A 22,935-nucleotide genomic window follows, 5' to 3' on the forward strand; every position below is an offset into this window, starting at 1 on the left:
AGTTTATGTAGTTTTACAAAGCAAAAAATCCATATTCCACTTTTGCTTGATTTATAGTTTCCAGCTGCTTAAGCATTTTACAAATATGTTTCCATGGTTTTTGTTTGTTTGTTTATTTTTTCATAATGCTCTAAATGTTTTCAAAGAGTAATGGGTTAGGACAACAGACGAGCCAGTTTAGCCCCTAGACCATTTCCACTGTTGAACTATAGTGTAGTAATACAAGCAGAAAGTGGGCTTTCTTCTGTCATGTGCAGCAACCTAAACCGATGCATTTTGTTGAACAAAAATGTGCCTTCACAGACATGTAAGTGAGCCAAACCATGTAAACTAATCTGCCCCACCATATGGTCATGGATGCTAGTTTTTGAGCTGTGCAGCAACCCCAATCCCAGTGGTCCGTCTTGGTTTAGGCCCTGAGAATGTAGCAGCTATGATTCCCAAAGCAGAAATTTATACTTTGTTTTGTACTATTATGGGGTTTTTTCTTTACCTGACCTTAATGCATCTACTCTCAGTGCAAGAAGAAGTTTTCTTTTTTTTTTCTATCTTAAAGTTTGTTTTTATGCCAAGGAATTATGTTGGGGTTTTTTTTGTTTTTTTTTTTAAGGTTTTGGACATTAAGTATATAAAAAGCTTTTAAAACATGACATATAACCAAAAGGAACCTGATCTGCAGATTTTAAGAGATGAATACTTTATAGTTTGACTTCTGACCTATGAAAGTTTTAGATTGCCATATTGTAAAAAAGTACATTTCTTCTGGAACCTCATCTGTCATGCAAACCTTTACCTTTCATCTTAAACTGCACTCTACAATAAGCACATGTGTACATTTTTCATGTCCAACTTTGGTGTCATAATATGGTATTTTGGAGTAATTTTACTAAACAGTTCATGCATGTATGAATAAAAAAGTGTCACTTTTTTAAATACAATATTTTACCTTTGCAGACATATGCAATGATACTTTTTGCTTATTAGTGATATTTTGAATTTATTTTATTTATTTTAATGTATTCTATAAAAGGTTTACAAATATTATATAATCATAATTATATTATGTAAATGTTCCATAAAATATAGCTGTATAATTTTCCTTGCCTATTTATCACAAAGGCAAACTTGATAATTACAATATATGTATTTATGTTCATTTATATCATGTGTTTATTTATTCTTCAGTGAGTTGTACTGCATTGGATAACTCAGTAACATCCACTGAAGTGATTTATGTAAAAATATACCATCCTTATTCATGAATATGCAGGAAAAATCTTGTAAATAGGTGTTCACTATTGTGACCACTGTGCGTGAAGGGCTAAAGTAAAAGCAACGTCAAAGAATCTTTTGTACTGCTAACTTCTACTGCTCAGACAGAAGCGCTCTCAGACAAAAGCAGTTTTGGGTAACTGGGATTTAAACATTTTTTGCACACTTCCCAAATCTCAGTCAATAGGAAAGTTGCTGCACAAAACAAGAAGAAAAAAAAACAGCAGCTCAATGCAATAGTTAACTACACCTTTATTGTTCCTTATTCAGCCAATGAGAGACTTCAGTTTTATCCCTCATATCTGCCACTCATATCCAGCGAAGTTCTGAATTCCAGCAGACAGCCAGACATGCTGCCACAACCACCACCGATGCCATCAGATCCCAAGCATCAAGTGCACACGAGACGACATGATCTTTTTTTTTTTTTTAACTTGACCGAGTGAGACTCCTTTAGTCAGGGGAAGATTTTCTCCCCTCCAAACAACTTTACATGAGATGAATGGTTTAACAAAGCTTAACAGCTAATGCACATATTAGTCTAAGGTCTACTCTGTCTCTGACATAAAGGGATGCCACTCAGGAATGGAATGTATTTCATACCAGTCTGAAATGTAGCTATAATGTTGCTTTTGTTGCAAAATAATGCACCACTTTGTCGCCAATGTCATGCATGTTATGTTGAGCCACTGCTTGTCCAAAATGTCGAAGTTCAAGGCATTCATGCATTTGGCAACTCTTTTTATGATTTTTAGCATGAAGATTAACTGGGAAAAGCACTTTGTGGTGGAGATTGATACCGTCACAATGTAGAAGCATGACTAGCATCAGTCACACATGAAATGACCCAGAGGAACTCAAAACGCAGCATTTGTTCCTCAATCAGAGGGAAATAAACTTTAAAACTGTCCAGCCAGAGATGGGTCAAGAAGACAGAGAAATATAGTAATAAAAGAGATTAAAAATTACAACAGTTGAAAATGTCCATATAACTCTTTTCATTGGTTAATAAAAAGACAAAAATAATGAATTTGAAACAACATCATGAGCTTTGGATGCACTCTTACAGCTGATATGGATGGCTTTGCTCACCTTTTGCTTATATTAAATCACAAAAAATGAAATATACATGTTTCCTGTTACAGGAGCTTAGCAAACTGTCTTATTAAAAAACACGAAGTAGCCACAGATGAGTCAGACATTGCACAATTATTCAAGGGCATGAGCGTCGCTACTATTTACCGTTACTGTTAATAGTGACTCTCACACAAAGTCATCAACGGAAAAAGAAAAAAAGAAACAAAATAGTCTACGTCAAACGAAATGCCAACATTCTTTACAAAGCACCGGCTGGTACCACTGAGGTCCTATGATACAGTCAAAACAAAGTAAACTTAGTTTGGGTTTGTTTTTCAGTTTTCAGTATTGAATTGTGACAAAGCTTTGATAACTGTGCAAATAACACCCAAAGGCTGCAAGAAATCATTATAACCACGGTCAGCTGTGGAGTTGTTTGTACGCAGCTTGGTTGGCATGTTTTTAGTTAACTTCCTGTTCAAGTGCTTTGCTTTGGGTTCAAGTGTAGACTCAAATTTGAATTTGCCAAACACCCAAATATTTTACACTTTACCATCATGTAATGTTGACATGCACATAGTTTGGAAGTTTGGAAGTGGCATTAATCAAGCTTATATTATGGTTTGGAAATAAGCACTGATCGGTGTCTTATTTATATACATTATATATATTATATCATATATATATATATATATATATATATATATATATATATATATATATATATATATATATATATACATACATACATATATATATATATATATATATATATATATATATATATATATATATATATATATATATATATATATATATATATATATATATATATATATATATATATATATATATATATATATATATGTATGTGTGTGTATATACATCATTATAAGAATATTAAATGTTAAAACAGTATCAGTTATTGAATATATCATTGCAGCATGACATAAAATGCTCTTATTTCTATAGTTGTTATAAAATCAAGTATACAAGAGTTTGAGATTTGCTTTGACTGTATCCCTGTAAGAGAAGATTTGCTTGATAAAAAAAAAAAAAAATCCACTAAATTGCAAGTAAAAGAAAGACATAAAGTTATTTTTTATAAACTTATACACTTGCCCTTCACAGCTACTTGCTCACATGACACAATGGAATGCACTGAAAGATTGATTTTCCAAAACATCACAGATCTTATGAAGCCCACAGTACTGACAACATAGCATCTCTTTATCAGGACATCTGCTTTGAAACGTATAAAGTCTAGACAGGTGAACTATGCAAACTACAGAATTTACACTCCCAGTTATGATCCACTTTCAAACAAGAAACTGTGAAAGATAAGAGCAATCGTTTATATAAGGCATTTTAAGTTGACAGAACTCCATAGACACTCCTTCAGAGGCTTCTTGTGGATAAATGAGGAATGTCTTTGTCCATGTCCAATTTTTCCATTTCTGTGTCCATTTCCACAAATATATTCCAGAGGGGTAGAGCCAGAAAGTGACATCCCAGATTACAGGGCAGAACCAAAATATTGTGGAAAGAGTCCCAATTCCTTTTAGGCGTGAACCTTAAGCAACCACTGGAGTCTCCTTCATGGTAAGTCAAGACAAGGGTGGCGCTACATTCAGAGGTTCAGGAGGAAGAGTACCACCAGGAGCAAAGAGAGTATGTTGAAAGACGAAATGATCAATACACTTCCATCTGAAAGAAAACAAATGAAGATGCCATCCTTTAAGAGCTGTTACACATGTCAGAGGAACAGAAATTTGGTCTTTAATTTCTAATGACAAGACAGCCCTTTCTAAAGCAAAGCAGTACCGTTATGAGACATTCAATTTGAACAGAATGTACCAACAGTATGGTCATATCATTTCACTCTGTCTTATTTATTGTTCAATATGGCCTTAAATTTCGAACATTCACCTCCTTTGTTTGAGTTAACCTATTTTAACCATCATTAAAATTATGGATGACCATTTGATACCATGTTTTTGAAGTCCATTTTTTAGATAATGGCGTCACAAGCCCAATCACTTATCTGCTGATACTAAGTAGCCCATATCAAGACCAATCAGTGAGAAAGGACTAAAATGTTGGTATGAAATTTAACTGATTCTCCCATGATGTCCGCAATGTCAAATTATTGGCAGTAATAATGAATAGTAATGAATTTATAAATAAATTATGTTTATTGATTTATGCTGTCAAAATAAAGCCAAATATGCTGCCTTCAGCCTGAGACGTATGTCAATACAGTGTCAGCGCAAACTGTGTGCATCATTTCTACTGTGCTGCTCATCAGTTTTCAAAGAAAGGAGGAAGCAGCTGCTTTCTCTCCCTTCATTTTCTTTTCCTCTCCATTCTTTCTTTTCTTTTTTGTTTTCTTATTGGTTTTCCAGCTTTTTCCTGCTCCTCTGGCTGTTACTTTGTATGCAGATGTAGACTATAACATTTTGCACCGTGTAAAGGGGTGATGGGGGCTCAGGGGACATCCATTATCACTGTTAGATGCATAGATACAATCCTGTATCGCAACCTCTTCATTCAGCCAGGGTGAATTTTATTGTAGCATTAAATAATTTGGCATTTTGAAAACATGTAACACAAAAAAATCTTTTCATTCCAGATTTCTTGGAGGACGCTTGGTGCAGTTGGCTCAACGCCAACTCAGTGATGACCCTGGTTGCCTTGGTAAGATGAAGTAACCACTTTTGTCACGCTGAACCCCCATGGTTAAACCGGAAGCCGTTTCACTGCATTTCCAGCTTCAAATTGTTCCTGTGAGCTGAACCTCATTAGAAGTCTGCATCAGCCCACTAGACCCAAACAGGAATGGGACAATAAAACAGGTCTTCTAGTGTAATCTTTTTAAATAACAAACAACATTATAATATACAAAACAGCAATGCACCTCCAATCCTCATCCATCAAACATAACACTTGATATGTCTAGTGTGATATCCCAGCTGGGTGGAGACTGCAGACCTCCTGCCCCTCTATTTGTCAATGCCCAGCGTTTGAAATCCCTCATGAGTTAAATTCCTGGTCTGTGAAATCAAGCTGTCAGGTAGGGTCTGGACCGAATGATAAGGGATAAGGAAAACCACAGGAGGGGTTTCCTCTTCTCATCAAGATCAATTACAGAGGCTTAAGGCCTCCACTATCCAGTCAGCCAGTCAGTCCATTAGCCAATGAGAGGACCCAGTCACTGGGCTATCAAGGCTTTAGTCACGGGCCATCTCATTCATCCAGTCTGAGGTATGAAACCTGAAGTGACAGCTCTCCTTTGGCCCATGGGAACCCTTTAGCTTTGACAAATGATAACCTACTGCTAGCTCTGAGCCTTGTCTAATCCCACAAACCAATGGCTGGTCAGAATGAATAGTCATATTGTTTTAAACAGTATGGATTTAAAATGCCAGTAGGTGACTGAAGTCTTTATTTGTAGTGCAATGATTTGAAAGTAGGCTTGAGTGAAGATGGCATAACACTTTTCACTGGAGATTACTCTCATTCAATAAACTTGATTTGATTATTGAGATGTGTCTTTCAAAAGCACACTTTATCACACAAATGAGATGTGTTATAATTATTCTAACCTAAAGCCTTTTCTCAGCCAGCTTTGACAAAGTCCAGCAAAACATGAAGACACATTTAATGAAAGGAAATGAAAGAAACAGCTCAGGTACCTTTTACCCACATTCAGTTTGGAGAAAAACTTACTGTGTGTCATAGGTGGGATGTAGATTTGTGCCACAGTCCCATCTCCTCCTTCTGTGTGCGCCCGGACCTCCACCGCATATTCCCCATCTGACCGCCGAGGAAGATCTATGTATTGCTTATTAGTTGAATATAGAGTGCCTGAACTGGTGCCCTTCCGCTTGTACAGCACCTGGTTATACATTACATATTGCAGTATGAGGAATTACGGTTTCCAGCAACTAACGTTTAACATCAGACATGAAATGAAAATTGAACTGTACTCACTCGGTACTCAACTATTGATGACTCATTGACCAGTGTTTCTACTTGTTCCCAGGAAATATTTACAGACTGGTCCTTTAACTTTGTACCGATTATTTTTGGAGGACGATCCGGTGCTGCAAGAAGAAAATAACAATCAGTATTACTTACTCAAATGCTATTTGTAGATGGATAGTGGTGAAATTTGGAGTTTTACATTTAGATTCCTGCAAGTCACTCTTTAAATAATTGTGAACACAACATACGAGGTTTCTTGGTTTGGATCTTGTAGTGCTTGCTGGGTGGGCCACATCCTGCAGAGTTGCAGCCTCGAATTTCAATAAGGTAGTTGGAAAAGGGTTCCAGACCATCAAGTCTAGTGTGGGTTTCCCTGCTGGACACTGTAACCCTTTTGGCTCCCCCTTCACCATCTTCATGGTTTCTCCAGCACTTCACCTGGGATACGCAGAAACAGAGGTGAGATGGCAAAGATTTAATTTGTTTTGGCTCAAGCTACACGCATGATTAGGGCAGAAATAACATTCAGCTAAAGTTAAATGGAAGATTCAGTATTTTGGGAAATGCACAGTTCTTTATGCTTGCTGGAGTTGAGTTTAATGAGACACCGCTCTCATGTCTGCCTGATGATTATAAAGCTACAGGTGTAGTGAAAAGTTACTTTCATATTTTCGTACTTTCAGTGCATATTTTATTAGGTCTTTGTACTTTGCCTTTTGCTATTTTATGCCATTTTATAATACTATGTATTTTATAATCTGTGCCACTTTATGGTGTTCAGAAAAAAAAATGTCCTGTCTAGTTCTCTATATGTATTTGCCAGATTTTGTTACATTCAGGATGAAGGTTTGAAGCAATGGATGATGAAACAACAAACTGTTCCAGTGGATGAGATGGGAAAGCTGTGTGGATCTTCTCTAACATGGACTGGTAGGAAAGGAAAACATCTTGTTTTATGTCTTGATTAAAGAAATTATACCAAGATAAAGGAAGCTTTCTTGAAATTGCGACAGTTTATTTGTGTTGACAAGCTTTGTCAATACCGCCCAGTTATTATGGATTTGTGGTGTATTCTGTTACTTTTTCTCTCCCCATACCCAGACAAATAGAGCCTTTATGGATGATTTCTTTTCAGGCTTTTTTTTTTGCACAATCCTTGAGAAATTTAAATATAAGATAAAAATAGCATCCTGTCAATAGCAGCAACCTCATTGATTTACATATGAAGCACTGAGTGAGACTATGAATAAATGTAGCACTGTGCAGGCACACAAGGCATGGGCAGCACAGTGTCAAGAAAGAGACAGAAAGAAGCAGTTTTGTCATGGCACTCTTCATGACTGACCAATGAAACGTGGACTATCAACATTTTAGAAATCCTCCAAAGATTCACAAATATTATGTTTAGAAAAGCAAGTGTCTGCATAAGAGAGGGAAAGGTTCCTTGAGAAAGAGAGAAAGGCTGCTCTTCTGTGCTCCTTCTGTGTTTAAACTCAGATGTACTTTATTGATCTTCTAATCCCACAATGTGAAAGTACAGAAACTGCATTACCTCCTTATTTTTTTCTAAAGATTTAACCCTTTAAAGCCTGCCCCATGAAAAAAGATTGGAGATGTGTTTTTTATGTGGTCTTACTTTGACCTTTTAACAAAATGTAATTAAAAAAATTGACCATTTAATAATCATATGAAATGTTAAAGTAATTGTAGCATGATTTCCTGCCTTCTGATATCTATTATGGGGCAGAAAACACGTGTCAGATTGTGTTCAAAGTGATTTTGAGTAGTTTTTACCAGAAAGTGACATCTCAGACACAGTATGTATCTAATATAATATATTTGGCTTTATAGAGTTAAAGCATATTAAAAAAAAAAACATAATGTGACGTGTTCTACTAACCTGGTACCCGTCTATATTTCTCTTGATGAGGGGCTTCCAGGAGACAGTGACTGCCGTGGCAGACAATGCTTTGCCATCGAGAATAACAGGAGCTTCAGAAGGAGCTAAAATGGTACAGAATGCAAGGTGGTAAATAATTAATATGCAGCCATCATTTAAGATAATTGTTAAATATTTCATTAAAAATATACACAGAATGATTTGGATATATTACTCGAACCACATTTAGTGGCTTGTTTTTAGTCTTCGATTCTATAATGTTTTTCTTTTTCTCAGTGAGGAATATTAGTTATACACATTAACAACATTAGGTTATCCATGAAGGGACAAATATTTCTCCTGGTTCACATTCCTTTACTGGATCATGAGACACTTTCCCATAGCTAATGCGACAGTTACACACTCTTCATGGGCCATTATAAGCCAGAAACTGGCTTTGAATGGTAAATTGTTATGCTGGCAATGTGTAAGACACAGACATTTAATAAAAAATTTTAAAAAGTACAAAGATCTATAACGGTGTAACCATCATGCATACAAACTGAAATAATCACTGTTTTTTTATGGAGACGCAGGATTTTGCATAACTACAAAGTCATGTGTGCATACGTTTATATGGCAAATGTTCCCTAAGCGTGTCTCCATGGCAGCAGGGTATCTCTGCTACCCTTCATGTCTGGTTTGCCAGTGGTTATCTCAACTGTCTGTCACTGGAAGTTAATAACCAGGGTAAGTGCTTCACATCCTTAGGCGAATTATCAGCTTTCTGGTTCATGCTACACAGATCATTATAATCCCCCCACAAGGAAAGAGAGCAGCAGAAGATGGCTTCACTTTCAAGGGTTATTAAAATTCCTCATAACAATACATGGGAACTAATACGAAATGGGTCCCACTTCATAGAAAACCATTGTAATGCTAAGTAGCTGACAATGACAGACTGAAATAACAGTGTTAGGGATTCCTTATTCTCTGACATTGACCAGGTTGAGCTTCCATTTTGTTTTAAAACATGTTTTTTGTATGTTCTCTCTTTTATACTGTTGAGTGTATGGAGCTGAAAGTATCTTTGGTGCTCACCATCCTGTGCAGAATAAATGATGGCTGTTAAGCTGTAAGGTCCTTCTCCTTGGTTGTTGAACGCTTTAACTTTGACTTCGAACTCTGTCAAAGGAGGAATGTTGGGGTCTTTGTGGACATAGCGACTGGCAAGGGCATCAGGTATTTCCACCCTTTTCCACTCATATTCTCCATGGGGTTTGAATGCCACAATGTAGCCAAAATAAGGCCCAAAGTAATACTGTGGTTGTACTGGCTGAAAAGAAGAAAAAAAAAAGATCAAATAAGTACTTTTATTGAACAGTCGCTTGGTTCAGAGTAGAGATTAGCATGAGTGAGAAAATCAACAAGGACTTTTAAGTCAAAACTTAATAAGGATCAGATGTGATTAGACTACATTAATTAACTTGTATTTGTTGGATATTAAAATCCATCATGGTGTCTTGGATTGTGAAAGCAAACTCAGTATGTACCAAGACCTCCATTCTGCTGTTACATTAACAAAAAAAAAAAAAAAGTTACATGCTGAATATGAAAGAAAAAAAGGGATAAAAAATAGTCACTTGACCCCATAAAGGGTTAATTCTGTTTTATAAAAAATGGGAAGAAAAACTAAACCATCTCCTTAATGTTATGAGGCAATCAAAGCAACATTATAAAGGTTTTCAACCTTCAAACTCTGGGCTTTTGACTTGTGATAGCCCATTGGCAGTCATTATTTATATTGCTAAGGCTCTTTTACTATTGATATCTAGAATTTGAAATAGTACATCTACATGACTGTAGACATGTTGTGGTTTTATTATTTATTTGCACTGAAATGTCACCATTACAAATCAACCTAGCAATCAAAGGGCTTATTTCAAACTTTTACATGCAGTTGGAATATATCTTTCATCCGGTGGAAAGTCCCAGCTTACCGTCCATGTGATGGTCAGTTCTCTGCTGGCCCCTCCACCCCCGCCAACATTTGAGGGCGCCACCACAGGAACTACAATGAGACAGCAACGGCAAAACTCTGAGCCCACATACTAAGAATCCACACAAACAAAGCCAAGCCACACATGCTGTAACCTAGCTGTGGCTCTGCAACTGAAACATCCTTCCTCTGCAGACACACTATCAGTGTCTTTTCCTGCGCCAAACTCAACACCTTAATGTGCAAGTGGGAAACCTGCCAGCCGCAGACACAGAGGGACAGGTTTACTTGTTTTGCCTCAAGTTTAGGAGCTCGCTTTCAATTGATGATTATTTGTCTTGCCGAAGTTACTCTATGCCTGTGATTCCCATTTTATAATTGAATTTCAGCATACAGTTTCACCAAAGTGCTCATTTGTAGTGGCTTGTGTGGTGAGTTTGGCAGTATGGTTGTGCTCTGGGAAGCGCAGCACGATGCAAATTCTGCTGACTCACTCCTACAGCAATACTTAACATAAGTAAACAGTGGAAAAAAATAGAATGACAATGTATAAATTACAGAATGGAAAGCTGGACTGTAGCACTGCATTTATTTTCCTTCTGTTTCATGACCTTTAAAATTACTGTGTTTCTCTGTTTTATAAAGGAAATGTTCAGTGTGCAGATCCAAAATCAGGACACAGGTTACCTGATTCCAGGGTTGTTTCTTTAGGTGATGGTTTGCTTGGATCTCCTGTCCCAAGGGTGTTGGTGGCGATGACCCTGAACTCATATTCTGTCCAGGGGAACAGATCCACTACTTTGGCTGTCTCATTATTCCCGTCGACATTAGCAGGATCTACAGATAAATACACATTTCAGTCTTATACAGCATAGGATGTGGTATCCCATTATTTAACATAAATAACCTTTAACCACCATGAAGATCTATGTTTTTGAACTTCCTATATTTTCAGTCACTGAGGTATAAATATATGATATTTTAGACATTAGGCAGCGTGTGTGTCTGCAGTATCAGTGTGTGGCATGACCAAAATTCCTTCAACACCAGTTTCTGCTCAGCGTTTAGGTAGCAGTGTTTATTTGACCAGCTAGCATGTCGGAGCTCTTACGTGTCGTGGCATTCTTCCAGACATCTTTCGAGAAGTCGTCTCTGTACTGAATGGTATATTTGGAGATTGGGCTGTGGTTGTCTGCTCCACGGCTCCACTGCAATGTCACAGTCTTGTCGGTTTTGTCTATTATTCGTACCCCACCTGGGGCCCCCGGGGGACCTGGAATAAAGAGAAAATGATGAGGCATATTTAAAGTCTTATTTCAGATCTGAACAACACAGATGTGGCCACAGGTTTAAAAGGAGAAGCAACACTTCATATTTTCAAAATGCCGCATTGAACTTGACACTTGTGTACAAGCTGTCGACAGACACACGACGATATAGATGTTACTGGAAGAGCTGCAAGCTCAAGGTGAAAGCCCTGAGCAGTACAACAATCCACTTCAGCATCATTTTAAAGACTTTTGCTTGATATAAAACTCAGGATATCAAAAGCCACACACTTGCTCCTTTAGTTTGTTCTTCAGAAAAAAAGGAAAGATAAAGTTATCAGATAAAGCTCCTAAGCTTAAACACTCTTCTAAGAAAGAGAGAGGAAGAGCTATGTTAAATAAGAAACAGATTTTTTTTCCTACGGACTGAAAAACAACATTTTTATGTAGGTATTGTGACACCTCAGAGCAACGTAGGAGTAACAAGTGATAAATGGTTGTCTTTCATCTCTTCCTCGTTGCGCCCCAGGCTGCTGGCATTTGGCGCTCCATTAGGAGCAGCCTGGGATGGACGTGTGCTTTGGTTACACTTTGAGAAACGTCACACTCAGCCGCTGTGCGTTCACCTGGCCATCTGTCAACACCTGCTCTAAAGGCAGAGCAGCAGCAGTGGCAGCGGCAGTAGCACGCCCAGGACACAACAGGGATCACTGGAAACCAGATCACAGCTAGAATTCCTAGGTGTCTGTCTGAAGAGATCCTTTGTCTCCAGACACTGAGCCTGTTTCATGACCTGGAAAAAAGGGCTGTAAGGCAAACTCTCAGTCATCAGGAAACGCAAACAAACTTTAATGAATCATCCAAGATCAGAAATACAGTAGAGACAAGGCGCTGCAGAAGAGTAGCAGTGTTTACTCTGTGTGTATTGATATCAAGAACGAAAATCAGCACCTGTCCATATCAAAATACTGTGGAGAGATAGAAATCTATGACTCACTGCATACCCATCAGATGGCATTCACTGATAATAATGAAAACAGATGGAACTGGCACAATTAAAATAAAAAAAAAAAGGTCTTACTGACATACCACAGCTTGTCTCATTCAGTTAAATCAACTACTGTGACTATGCAACCACAGCAACAACTTGCTGTCAGAACTCAAAACAAATTAAAAAAAGAAGCTTAATTTTCCATGCTTCTTTTCCAAGATGGACAGGAAAGGCTCCTGGATAAATACACCCTTATGTTCCAACATGAAGTGACTCTCTGTAACCCACTCAGAAGGAAACGGCAAAGATATGTTTGAATCTGTCACATTTTTTGCACATGTAAAGACTTTAAATTTAACTAGCAGTTTTTTTCCCATCTACCACTGCCGTACAGTGGAGGACCAAAGACATTTCCTTTCACAACATTTTCCAACACTTTCCCTCTTAGTTTCATTCGCATGGAGTCTCGGGGTTGACAGACTAGCTGGCAACAGGAGGTTACAGTCTGGTTACTCTGGAGGGATTTGCTTCCCCACTGACAGGCACTGTACATGAAAAAGCACTGTCTCTCACTCTGTGTACTCTGTGTATTTTCCAAACACCCCCCCCCCCCTCCCCCCCCCCAACAGACACACACACCCACACACATTTTAATGAGCAGTGTAAGGGTGTAAGGTTGATGAACTGTGGAACTGTTTTATGCTTTTTGCAGTTAATACGCACTGAGGACCTGAAAGTTGATGGTACTTCTAATCTTATTTCCACTGTGTAATATTATGTATAAAATTTATGAATAAAACATATACACTCACATCTTTAGACAGTATTTATATGTAGTTTAGCTTTTTAGCCTTTCTGATCTATTGGTACTGCCACCACTTTTACACTCTTTGTGGTCCTTGTGATGGCGTGGCACACACCTATGTGCAAAACAGGCTCATAGTTGTTGGTCTGTGCTGAAGTGGAAACCATTAGGATGGGAGAACCGTTAAAGGGCCTTTGAGATAGGGTCGCATCAAGCAGCAGATCCGAGGATATCACGGTCTGTGAATTGTTGATATGTTATTTGTTTCTTCCCTTTATTTTCAGAGCTTTGGAGTTCCATTTTTACTGTGAAAGCTGTTTTATTTAGTAGCAGTTTTTCTTAGTGCAATCTGTTTAGATTTTTTTTATTATGTTTATGTATCATAGTTGCATAAATAATGTACACAACCTTTCCTACACACAAACTGGTATTTACAGTAGAAGAAGCTGGGGTGAAAATGAGAACCTAATGCATTCTTCAGACCGTGTGAACCACACATCATTATAGCAATGTCACCCTGACGTAAAGTGGAAATTTAAAAAAAAAATAAAATAAAAAAGAAAAAGAAAACATGATGGACTTCCATGGCACTGTATAAGAGAACAGCAAACATACCATAATGTACATCTCTGTCTCTCTCCCGACTGTGTACTACACAAGTTTTACATTTATTTATATTAAAATAATTATTTATTTATTTATTCAAGTACATAAGTTTAAACCACTCACTAATCTTTGTTTTTTGTTTTTTTTATTCACAGTTTACATATTTAACCCATATAACATATCCAGTCCTAAGACATTTAACAAACACATACAAATAAAAAAACATAATTTTATTCTTTTTTCTTTTTTATATATATTCGTCCATAGGATATTTAGATGAGAAGCCATGTTAGAAGAGCGGATGAGTTATATATCGATATGTATGTACACCCATATATACATACACATACATACACATGTATACACACATATACGCACATACATATATACACATGTGCACAACTGTATACACATGCTTGTTTTCTTTAAAATATTTAACATAAAGTCCATTTCTTACAAACTCACCCCTGACAACCAGATGGGCAGACGCAGTTACATTGTCCACCGGTGTCTGTGCAGTGCAGGTGTAGAGTCCAGCATGTTTCAGCTGTGCGTTCTTAATCAGCAGCTCGCCTTCTGAGCTTCCGTTCTGCATGACACAATGTAAGAGACAACATCTAATCCAAACCAGGCACTCTATCATAAAAAGAGTGAAGATAAAATTCTCACACAGCTCACAATAGCGATCAATGTACACATGGCACAGAAAAGTTTTTTTTAGAAATACATCGTTGCACTAAAATATCTGTTTAAGAGTCAAATTGGTTTTCTGAATACCACCCAAACAGCAGTGAAACCAAACGCTGGTTTTAGAGGTGGAAAATCCTTCTACACAAAAATGGGGTTTCATCAATCACAGTCATAATAGGGTGGTTGCTAAGTAGGCAGACAGACAAATGAGAAACCACACGCTTATGGTGACAACTGCTCTTAGAGCAAGAGAAGGTTATGTCAACAGTAACCAAGTGCTGCGGAAATTGCTATTAAACTGATAGATAACGCTCTATTCCTGTCAGGGAAGGAATGTGAAATGCATTTTAGAGCTCTAACCATTTACCTTAGTGTGTAGTTTTCCATTTGAGGTATTCCAATGAAAACAACATTAACATAAGCCTGAGTTTAAATATAGAGAAGATGTCTGCTGGCATGCTAAAGTGATACATTTATGTATGGTTCTTAAAAAAACACAGGGAAAAAAAACAACATGACATCTCACTGGGGTGCGTTCATAATGTTGGCTGTCCTTGTGCAAGTCAATGACTCGTCCATCAAGGGACCAGATGAAGGTGATGTCCAGTGAAGGGTCATGTGACGCGCTACACTGCATCCAGGTGTTCTGCCCGGCTTCGACGCTGGTATTGGATGGAGCCAAGTTGATCTTTGTGGAATCTGAGGAAAAACACAAAGGAGATTGTTGGAAAGAGTAAAAATCTAGTCTATTGTTGGAACAACAAGGCAATTTCACAATAATTAGATGAAAAGAAAAAAAATGTCTTGAGCAGTTAAGAGTTTATGTTGCTGAAAAAAGAACAAAGCTGTTCATTATGTACAAATGTCCAGAAGAGGGCAGAAATGAGCTGTGCATCCAGCATTACCAGAGATCAGCAGATAAATAACTACATGCATGACAGCTGAGACCACGTGCAATAAGAAGCAAAGGATCACAAACGCATTTTTTTTGTGGGTTAAACTATCTTAGCTGATATCTCAACCTCCTCTACATTTTTTTTTACTGAACAGTGTGAGGTCTAAGTCCTTGTCTCATCACATTGGATCTGAAGCAGCCCCCTCATGCATCTGCCCTTGGGGAAATGACTGAACAACCAGCAGTAGCCTGCATACTGTCGCTCTGCTCAGAGGGCTATAATTCAACAATAGACATTTGGAGGTCGAGAGTGTTTTTTAAACCTGAGAATGACAAAAATGACAACAAGCTAATGCTGGTTTCTATCAAAACCACCCCATCTGCCCAGGAAACATCAGATATATCAAAGGACCTATTAATGAAACATTTCTCTTTAGCAGGAACTTGCCTGTGACCAGCAGAGCGCCCGTGCTGTTGGCCTTGCCCCATTCATTCTCTGCAAAGCAGGTGTACCTGCCTTCATCTGCCTGCTTCACGTTGAGGATCTCCAAACTCCCATCCTGCCATATGAACATCCTGAGGATGACCCAAAACAAAATCCTCACAAATACTGAAGAGAAGGAGATTTATGGCATAAAATATTTAACACAAGCATAAAAGGTCAAAAGTTTAGTGTTTGTTATTCCGTGAACATGCAGCTGATGAAAACTGATGAAACTGATGAAGGTGCATTTCCAATTAGAGCACCAATAATTATGCAGTCTTCAAAGAAAAACATATGTCTACACTTCAAACTAGTCTGCAAGAAGCAACATTTATTTGTGCTAAAAGCAATGATATTTGATATTTGATCTGTTTTTCTGCACATTTAATACTTATGCATGACAAACAGCATGCCAGCTGCAACATCACCCCTCCACACCCTCTTTGCAAAGACAGTAGCCGTAATAAGAATTAGGATGCATAGTAAATTGCCTGCTGCTCCGCCTCTACAGTATGTGACTGGCACGGTGGGGGGTTGGGGTTCAGCACTCTCAGATAAGGCTTTTTTTTTGTCAGTGAGAAAAACACGGCATGGTTCAACACACCAATCCGTCTACAGTGATCTTCAAAATAAGCTTAATGTCAGCTACTGGCAGACGCCAAAGCTCTGCACAGCAATCACAAAGAACACTGAAGAGCTTTTCTGTCATGTGTAATATGTCTTGGAGATCTAGAGCTTATTTAGATCCTGAAAATCAACAGATTGAGTAGTATTTATGTAGCAACTACAGTTTGCCTTCAAAAGTACTTTCCTGATGACCCATATGTGTCTCACAGATACAGATAGTAGTAGATGATTGATGAATATTGGCAGAAGGTACACCAAAAGAAACTCCAACTTGATAAACCAATCTAATAATTAATAAACCCTCAAATGTTTACTGATTAAAGAAGATCTTATGATCTAATACTTACCTGCTGGAGTTGGAGAGCACCTCAGTGTCTTTGCTCCAAAAGAAGGTAGGCTTTGGTGCAGCTTTGGGTCGACATTCAATCACCGCACGACCATTTCTGGCTGCCTGAACTGTCTTTACTGGGTTGTGTTCAAATGTGGGAGCGCAAGCTGAGAAGTGAAAGGAAGGATTATATATCAGAATTTTTGTTTAGATGATTAAGCATCAGCTGCAGAAGTTAGTACAGTGTGTCCCAATAAGCTTCAATTACTCAGATGGGGCCCTTTAATCGCAGACACAGTTCATTTGTCATGCAGTTATTGCCAAAATGTGACTCACCAAAAACACGCAGCTCTGCGTTGGCATAAATAACTCCATGGCGATTCTCTGCTATGCACTGGTACATCCCTGAGTCATCAAATGACAACCTTCTGAAGCTCATCTCTTTTCTGTCAATCTGCAGGAAGCAACATGTTACATTGATGTATTTTCATTATTCTTCTTCAGATTTAATTCTCTTACAAAGCAAAGAACCTAAACTGAAACTGATGCTGACATTGATAAGAATAACAATAAGAGCTAAGACAGCTTATGTACCTGGGCGAGGATTTCATTATTGCATAATGATGGATCCCACAACTTCCCCCCCTTTGCCTTCACTAGCTGCTGCTCTCTTGGGTATTTCAGGCCTGATGACAGTTGTTTCTGGGGAGCGTTACACAACGCGTGCTGGCAACTACTGAATAACAACAGGTACTTTCTCCTGTCGTGATGTGTACCCACAGTGCCAGTTTCCTGTCTCTGCTAAGCCACAGTAACAACACATGGCTGCATACTGAATAGATACGAGACCTTACCGAGCTGCCCAGTGGGCTCTAATTATCCTGTAACTGCTCATGTAAAGGATAACAAAAAATTCTGCTTCAACTTTACCGGTTTTCCATCTTTCAGCCAACGAATTTGTGGTGTAGGTATTCCACTGGCTTTGCACAACATCGTGTAGTCACTGTAGAGGTCTTTCTCTGTGCTGCTGATGTGCTCCAGCCACTCAGGAGATGCTAAAATTGAGGATAGTCAGAATTACCTTGTTTGAGGGGACTTTAAGAAAACAACAAAGCTGCAGAAAGCTAGATGGAGTGATGTTTCAATAACACAAATAAAGAAAAGAGCACACAAAGGATGTAAACTGTTTGCAGAACACTTATTGTATATGTGGAGTCACTGTTGTGTATATATAACATTGCATTCAGAATTCCTCTTACCCTCTACAGACACGTGTGCGGTGTGGTCGTCCTCTCCTCTTGAGTTTTTTGCTTTACACTCATAAGTGCCACTGTCTTCGAACTGAACATTGTACAGATGCAGCTGGGCACCAGACATCTGCACATCATGGCTGTGTGGCATCTCTCCGCCTATCCTCCTCCAGGTAATGTCAGGCACTGGACTGGGAGGGAACATAACATGCTATAGGCTTTAACACACAGCTTTTATGAAATATGTTGCAGGAGTCTTTTTATGCAGCTTACCAACAGTCTAAACTACAACAAATGTCATTGTAATGCATGTAATACGACTTCAGTGGCAGATACAAAATAAAATCAAATAAAATTAAACTTTATTTCTTGAGCACTCTTCATGCCACGGGCAAAACAAAGTGCTTTACAAGATAAAATCAAGTTATAAGGATTAAAACAAACAGTAGATAACATGACATTTAAAAACAATAAAAACACAAGCTCTTTCCACACACACACACACACACACACACACACACACACACACACACACACACTTTACCCGAAATACATCATTCCCTGAATACTGTCTCTTTAACCGAACGCACATTAACAAAACAAATAAAATATTAATTAAGTGATCAAAATTCTGACTTTTTGCTGATGTGAGGAAACGATACTTAGGGATCCATCCACACCAGGAGCAAGTCCCCCGCATGCTCATAGGGGCCGCTGCCATAGCAACCGCACAACTTCCAGGCAGCTATATGTGTTAAGTTTCAGATCTTTCCATCCCTCTCATTTATAGTAATGTCCAAGTAAGGAAACACAGAATTTCAGCATCTTGCTAAAGGACACTTCAGCCTTTGCACCATGAAAGTAAGGGGTTACAGTGACAACTGTCTGACTGCAGGATGACCACTAAAGCTCCTGAGCTACAGCCAACTTACTGGACAGAAAAGCCTCACAAATTCAATTTATATTCAGATAAACCTTCCTCTTAAACCCATCTGACGTGTGCTGGAGAGGAGCAGAAGGCGGGAACATATGACAATACTTGGTGTATTTCAGGACTGATTTTAAGTTTCTTTTAGCAGTTTAAAAATGTCTTAATGGTCTTGGACCTTCTTATTTGTCTGACCTCCTTTAAAATAATGTACCCTTGTGGACCCTGGGGTCCTCTGGTACTGGCCTTTTAGTTATTCTTAAAGTCAGATCTAAAACTTACGATGAGATCTTATTTCACACTACATTCCTCGCCTGTGAAACAGCGTACAATAGAAGCTCAGGTTCGGTTTATTTGGTTTTGTTTTTACTTTAACATCGCCAGTGTTTTCCTCATGGGGATCCTCCACATCAGGGGCTATGCCTACTTCAAGTCTGCAGGGTCTTTTCTGTGTTCCACCTCCTGGTTTTCTCTCTTCAACGTTAAGCCAGAAGTTTATACTCACATTTTTATCTCTGTATATGTTTTTATATCGATGTTTGATTTACAGTGACAGAAACTAGAAACCAGAGCTTATTTTTGCATTGAGATAGGTTGGGGTTGTATATCAAAGTAAAGGTGACTTTCTTGATACCTGGAGGTAGATTTGATTTAGAGTAAAATAAAAGGCCCAACTAAGTATGGAAAATTGAAATAACAAACACAAAAATACTGAAGCACAACCTTAAATAACTATGTACTCATCTCCTCTAGGGCCAGGACATACATGCGTAAAAGCTTTAAAAACCATTAAATATGAATAAATAAATTAATAAAATAAAATAAATGTCAATATAGAAAATGTCTATGTGTGCTATGTGAGTATGAATATGGTTTTGTGTAATAGAGTATGATCAGGTGTGTTATTGAACTCTGGTGTTTTATACTTTAGTGTAAAGTGCTTTATAAATATTCCAAATTTGTTTTGATCATGTTAAGTACTTTGCGCTATTTTTGTGTAAAAAGTGTTTTATAAATAAAGTTTGGTTTTGATTTTATTTGATCTCATCGCACTTGATACTAACACAAAGGTGACAAACAATTTCTCAAACTTACTTCCCCAAAGCGAAACATTCTAGGGTGACATTCTGTCCCACTAGAGCAATGGTGTCCGGGAACTTGACTTTCAGGTCAGCGAGGTATTTCCTGCTGGAACCTGGGCAGAGGGATCAACACATTCAAATTTAAGCATCGTGAGAGGCCCACACACAGGTATAACTCTAAAAATACATCAGGTTAAATAGCGGCCACACTGATAAACATCTGCTTCTCATTAGGACTGCTTAGCTCTGCTCCTAAGCTCCTTAGGAGGAAACTTCCATCCAAGACGTGGCAAAAAGAAAGATGACAATGAAAGTGAAAATCATATGGATTCCAGAAAGAAAATGGTTCAAGCAGCATTTTTTTTTAAGACCAAAACTTCTTTCATCACATTCTAGCAATACACAGCTCATTAATAAATATGTGCAGCTCCAACATGATCATAGACTGTATATAAAGAGATGGACGGAGTCTCCGTGACGTCACCCGTAGGTTTCTGCAGAGCTGAATTGAAGCTCAATGGACGGTTCCTACCGTCACCATGTTGGCAGCGTCATGCGCATCGTCTCGCCCGGAAAATACAAATATGGGCAAAGAGGTGGAGCTGAGATGGGGGCCGTGAGCATCACAGCGGATGATTGACATCGAGATAACTTCGAGCTTTATGTAGCTAAAAGCTAACCAAGCTAACCCTGAGATAACGGGAGCTAACCAGCTAACGGAGGTAAGCGGGCTAAGGCTAAGTCACGTTGTTAACTGGCTAAAAACCGCGGTTGTTCAGCTTTATTTTTGTGCTTCACTTCAATAACACAAGTGTGAAAGACCATGTTGGTACTTTTTCTGAGAATGTGTAGTGAATATGATGATGTATTACTTATCGTGAACATTACAAATAACATAATCTGGTGCAAACCAGTTTAGATAGTGATGGTCTTATAGCTGCCTTTAAAAACAAAGAAACAAAAGAGGTAAAAGAAAGTGAGTAGCAGTAGGTACAGAAAAACTTACTTCCAGTCTGAGGCTCGAGGGTTATATAATTAGAAAACACACTCTTGGAAATGGATGGGCTTGATGCGATGCAGGAGTAGTTGCCTCTGTCTGACGAGTCCACCTTGGAGATATATAAGTTGCCCGTTATCTGGGAGACAAATCGCCGCTTGTCCAGTTGGATGAAGGTCGGGAATTCATTGAGGATCCATCGAAATGACAGCTCGTCTGCACAGGAAAAGACATGTTCAAACGCTGCCTGTCAATCAAGGGTCTAGATACATAGCAACAGCTTCAGAAACTCTCCAGAGGATTGGATGCAAGGCCGGCACTCTTAATAACCTAAATACATGCAAAACAAAAATAGAACAATGATATAGCGCTGAGGGGATTTATGATTCAAGCATCCATTGACCTTTCAGATGAAATCTTTTAATTCTTTCAGCAGAGCGGCATAATAAGAGTGTGCTGTAAGCACTTTTTTGCGTGCTGTGGTAATTGTCATGCTGTTGAGAGAGTTAGTGCTGTCACACTGAATGGACGGAGACAGATTTGCATAAATATTCTAAATATTGGTACAGTTTTTTAGAGCTGAAGGCTTGTTATTAGCAATGCTAACAGCAAGGGGGGAACTGTTTCGTTAATCAATTTTAAAGTTCAAGAAATGACTACCAGTACTAGTTTAATTAGAAATGATGAGATATTTAGGAATCCAACTTAAGGACAGCTGCAAAATCCAAAACATTTCTTCTTTACAAAGAGAATTCCAGGTAAGTAATCAGATGCTAATGTTGCATGATGAGGGAATATTATCTTGTCTGAACACCTCAGTGGAAGGGGACTTGGCTGTCGCATGCTGTACCTGGATAATGTGGTGGGGGTGCACAAAGCAGGACTGCCCCCTGACCCTCTTTGATTTTCACCGTCATTCTCTCCTCAGATGAGAAAAGATCAAGGTCTGAAAAATTGAGAGATAAAATGTTTACATTTTGATTTTGAGGTAATCCTTTGACATAATTTCATAAAATTCAAATTGACAGAGAGCTTATATTGTTCCAAAATGTTTCTTTTTTTTTTTTTTTTTAACACATTGGCTGTATTATGATCAAAAATTTAAACATTAATAAACTGTACTAATTTGTCTTGGATTGTATGTGAGATTTCAGTTTTATGTAATAGCTATGCAGTAACAGGTGCAAGGCAGCTGCTTAACATCTGCATATTGCTCTATATTCCATCCCATTGTACATGAGAGTTCCCATGTGCGACTTACATCCAAACTGGACGGAGGCCTCTTTACTGATGACTGTCCCGAACATGTTAGTAGCCAAGCAGGAGTATTTTCCCACATGTTTCGATCTGATGGGATTGTTGATGACCAAGTTTCCTCCTATTAATCTGTAGTGACTGTCCTTTTCATTCAAGTTGATTTCTGTGTTGTTCTGCATCCATCTGCGTGAAAAACAACCTGGGTCAGAACAGTAAAACAATCTGAAAAACAATCAGTGCCAAGTGATATGGAAGTGTGTCACAACATCATCATTTACATTAATGAGAAGGGTTTGTTTTCCACAAACACAGAGCACCCTTAGCATGGTTTATTAGATCATCAGGAGCAGTGTTTGGAGCAAAGTTATTGTATAATATGGTAGCAATATCTAATTCTTCAATCTAGGGCCACATCTGACCAGACTTGCTCCTGTACTGCTGGTATTATAAACACAAATGCCCAAACACAAATGTCTTATTTGAAGTTTTGAATAGCTGAACTGTATGTATTAT

The 22,935-nt window shown here is 38.2% G+C and overlaps 1 protein-coding gene across 1 annotated transcript in view; it reads right to left on the reverse strand.

The window, feature by feature from the left end:
- Positions 1–3,965: 3,965 nt before the first annotated feature.
- The window catches only part of cntn1a (contactin 1a), a 29,444-nt gene continuing 10,474 nt past the window's right edge, over positions 3,966–22,935 (reverse strand). The window contains exons 4-23 of the mRNA XM_079256195.1: positions 22,427–22,605; positions 22,016–22,111; positions 21,175–21,381; positions 20,182–20,281; positions 18,168–18,349; positions 17,839–17,963; positions 17,245–17,362; positions 16,928–17,075; positions 15,918–16,045; positions 15,101–15,273; positions 14,350–14,473; positions 11,326–11,487; positions 10,902–11,051; positions 10,216–10,286; positions 9,317–9,551; positions 8,237–8,340; positions 6,585–6,774; positions 6,343–6,455; positions 6,079–6,247; positions 3,966–4,056 (exon numbers count right to left, since the gene is read on the reverse strand). Coding sequence (XP_079112321.1) covers positions 3,980–4,056; positions 6,079–6,247; positions 6,343–6,455; positions 6,585–6,774; positions 8,237–8,340; positions 9,317–9,551; positions 10,216–10,286; positions 10,902–11,051; positions 11,326–11,487; positions 14,350–14,473; positions 15,101–15,273; positions 15,918–16,045; positions 16,928–17,075; positions 17,245–17,362; positions 17,839–17,963; positions 18,168–18,349; positions 20,182–20,281; positions 21,175–21,381; positions 22,016–22,111; positions 22,427–22,605 — 2,851 coding nt within the window. The 3' untranslated portion in view covers positions 3,966–3,979. The remainder of the gene's footprint in view (positions 4,057–6,078; positions 6,248–6,342; positions 6,456–6,584; positions 6,775–8,236; positions 8,341–9,316; positions 9,552–10,215; positions 10,287–10,901; positions 11,052–11,325; positions 11,488–14,349; positions 14,474–15,100; positions 15,274–15,917; positions 16,046–16,927; positions 17,076–17,244; positions 17,363–17,838; positions 17,964–18,167; positions 18,350–20,181; positions 20,282–21,174; positions 21,382–22,015; positions 22,112–22,426; positions 22,606–22,935) is intronic.

The sequence above is a fragment of the Telmatherina bonti genome (genome assembly GCF_933228915.1).
Source record: "Telmatherina bonti genome assembly, chromosome: 2".
NCBI lineage: Eukaryota > Metazoa > Chordata > Actinopteri > Atheriniformes > Telmatherinidae > Telmatherina > Telmatherina bonti.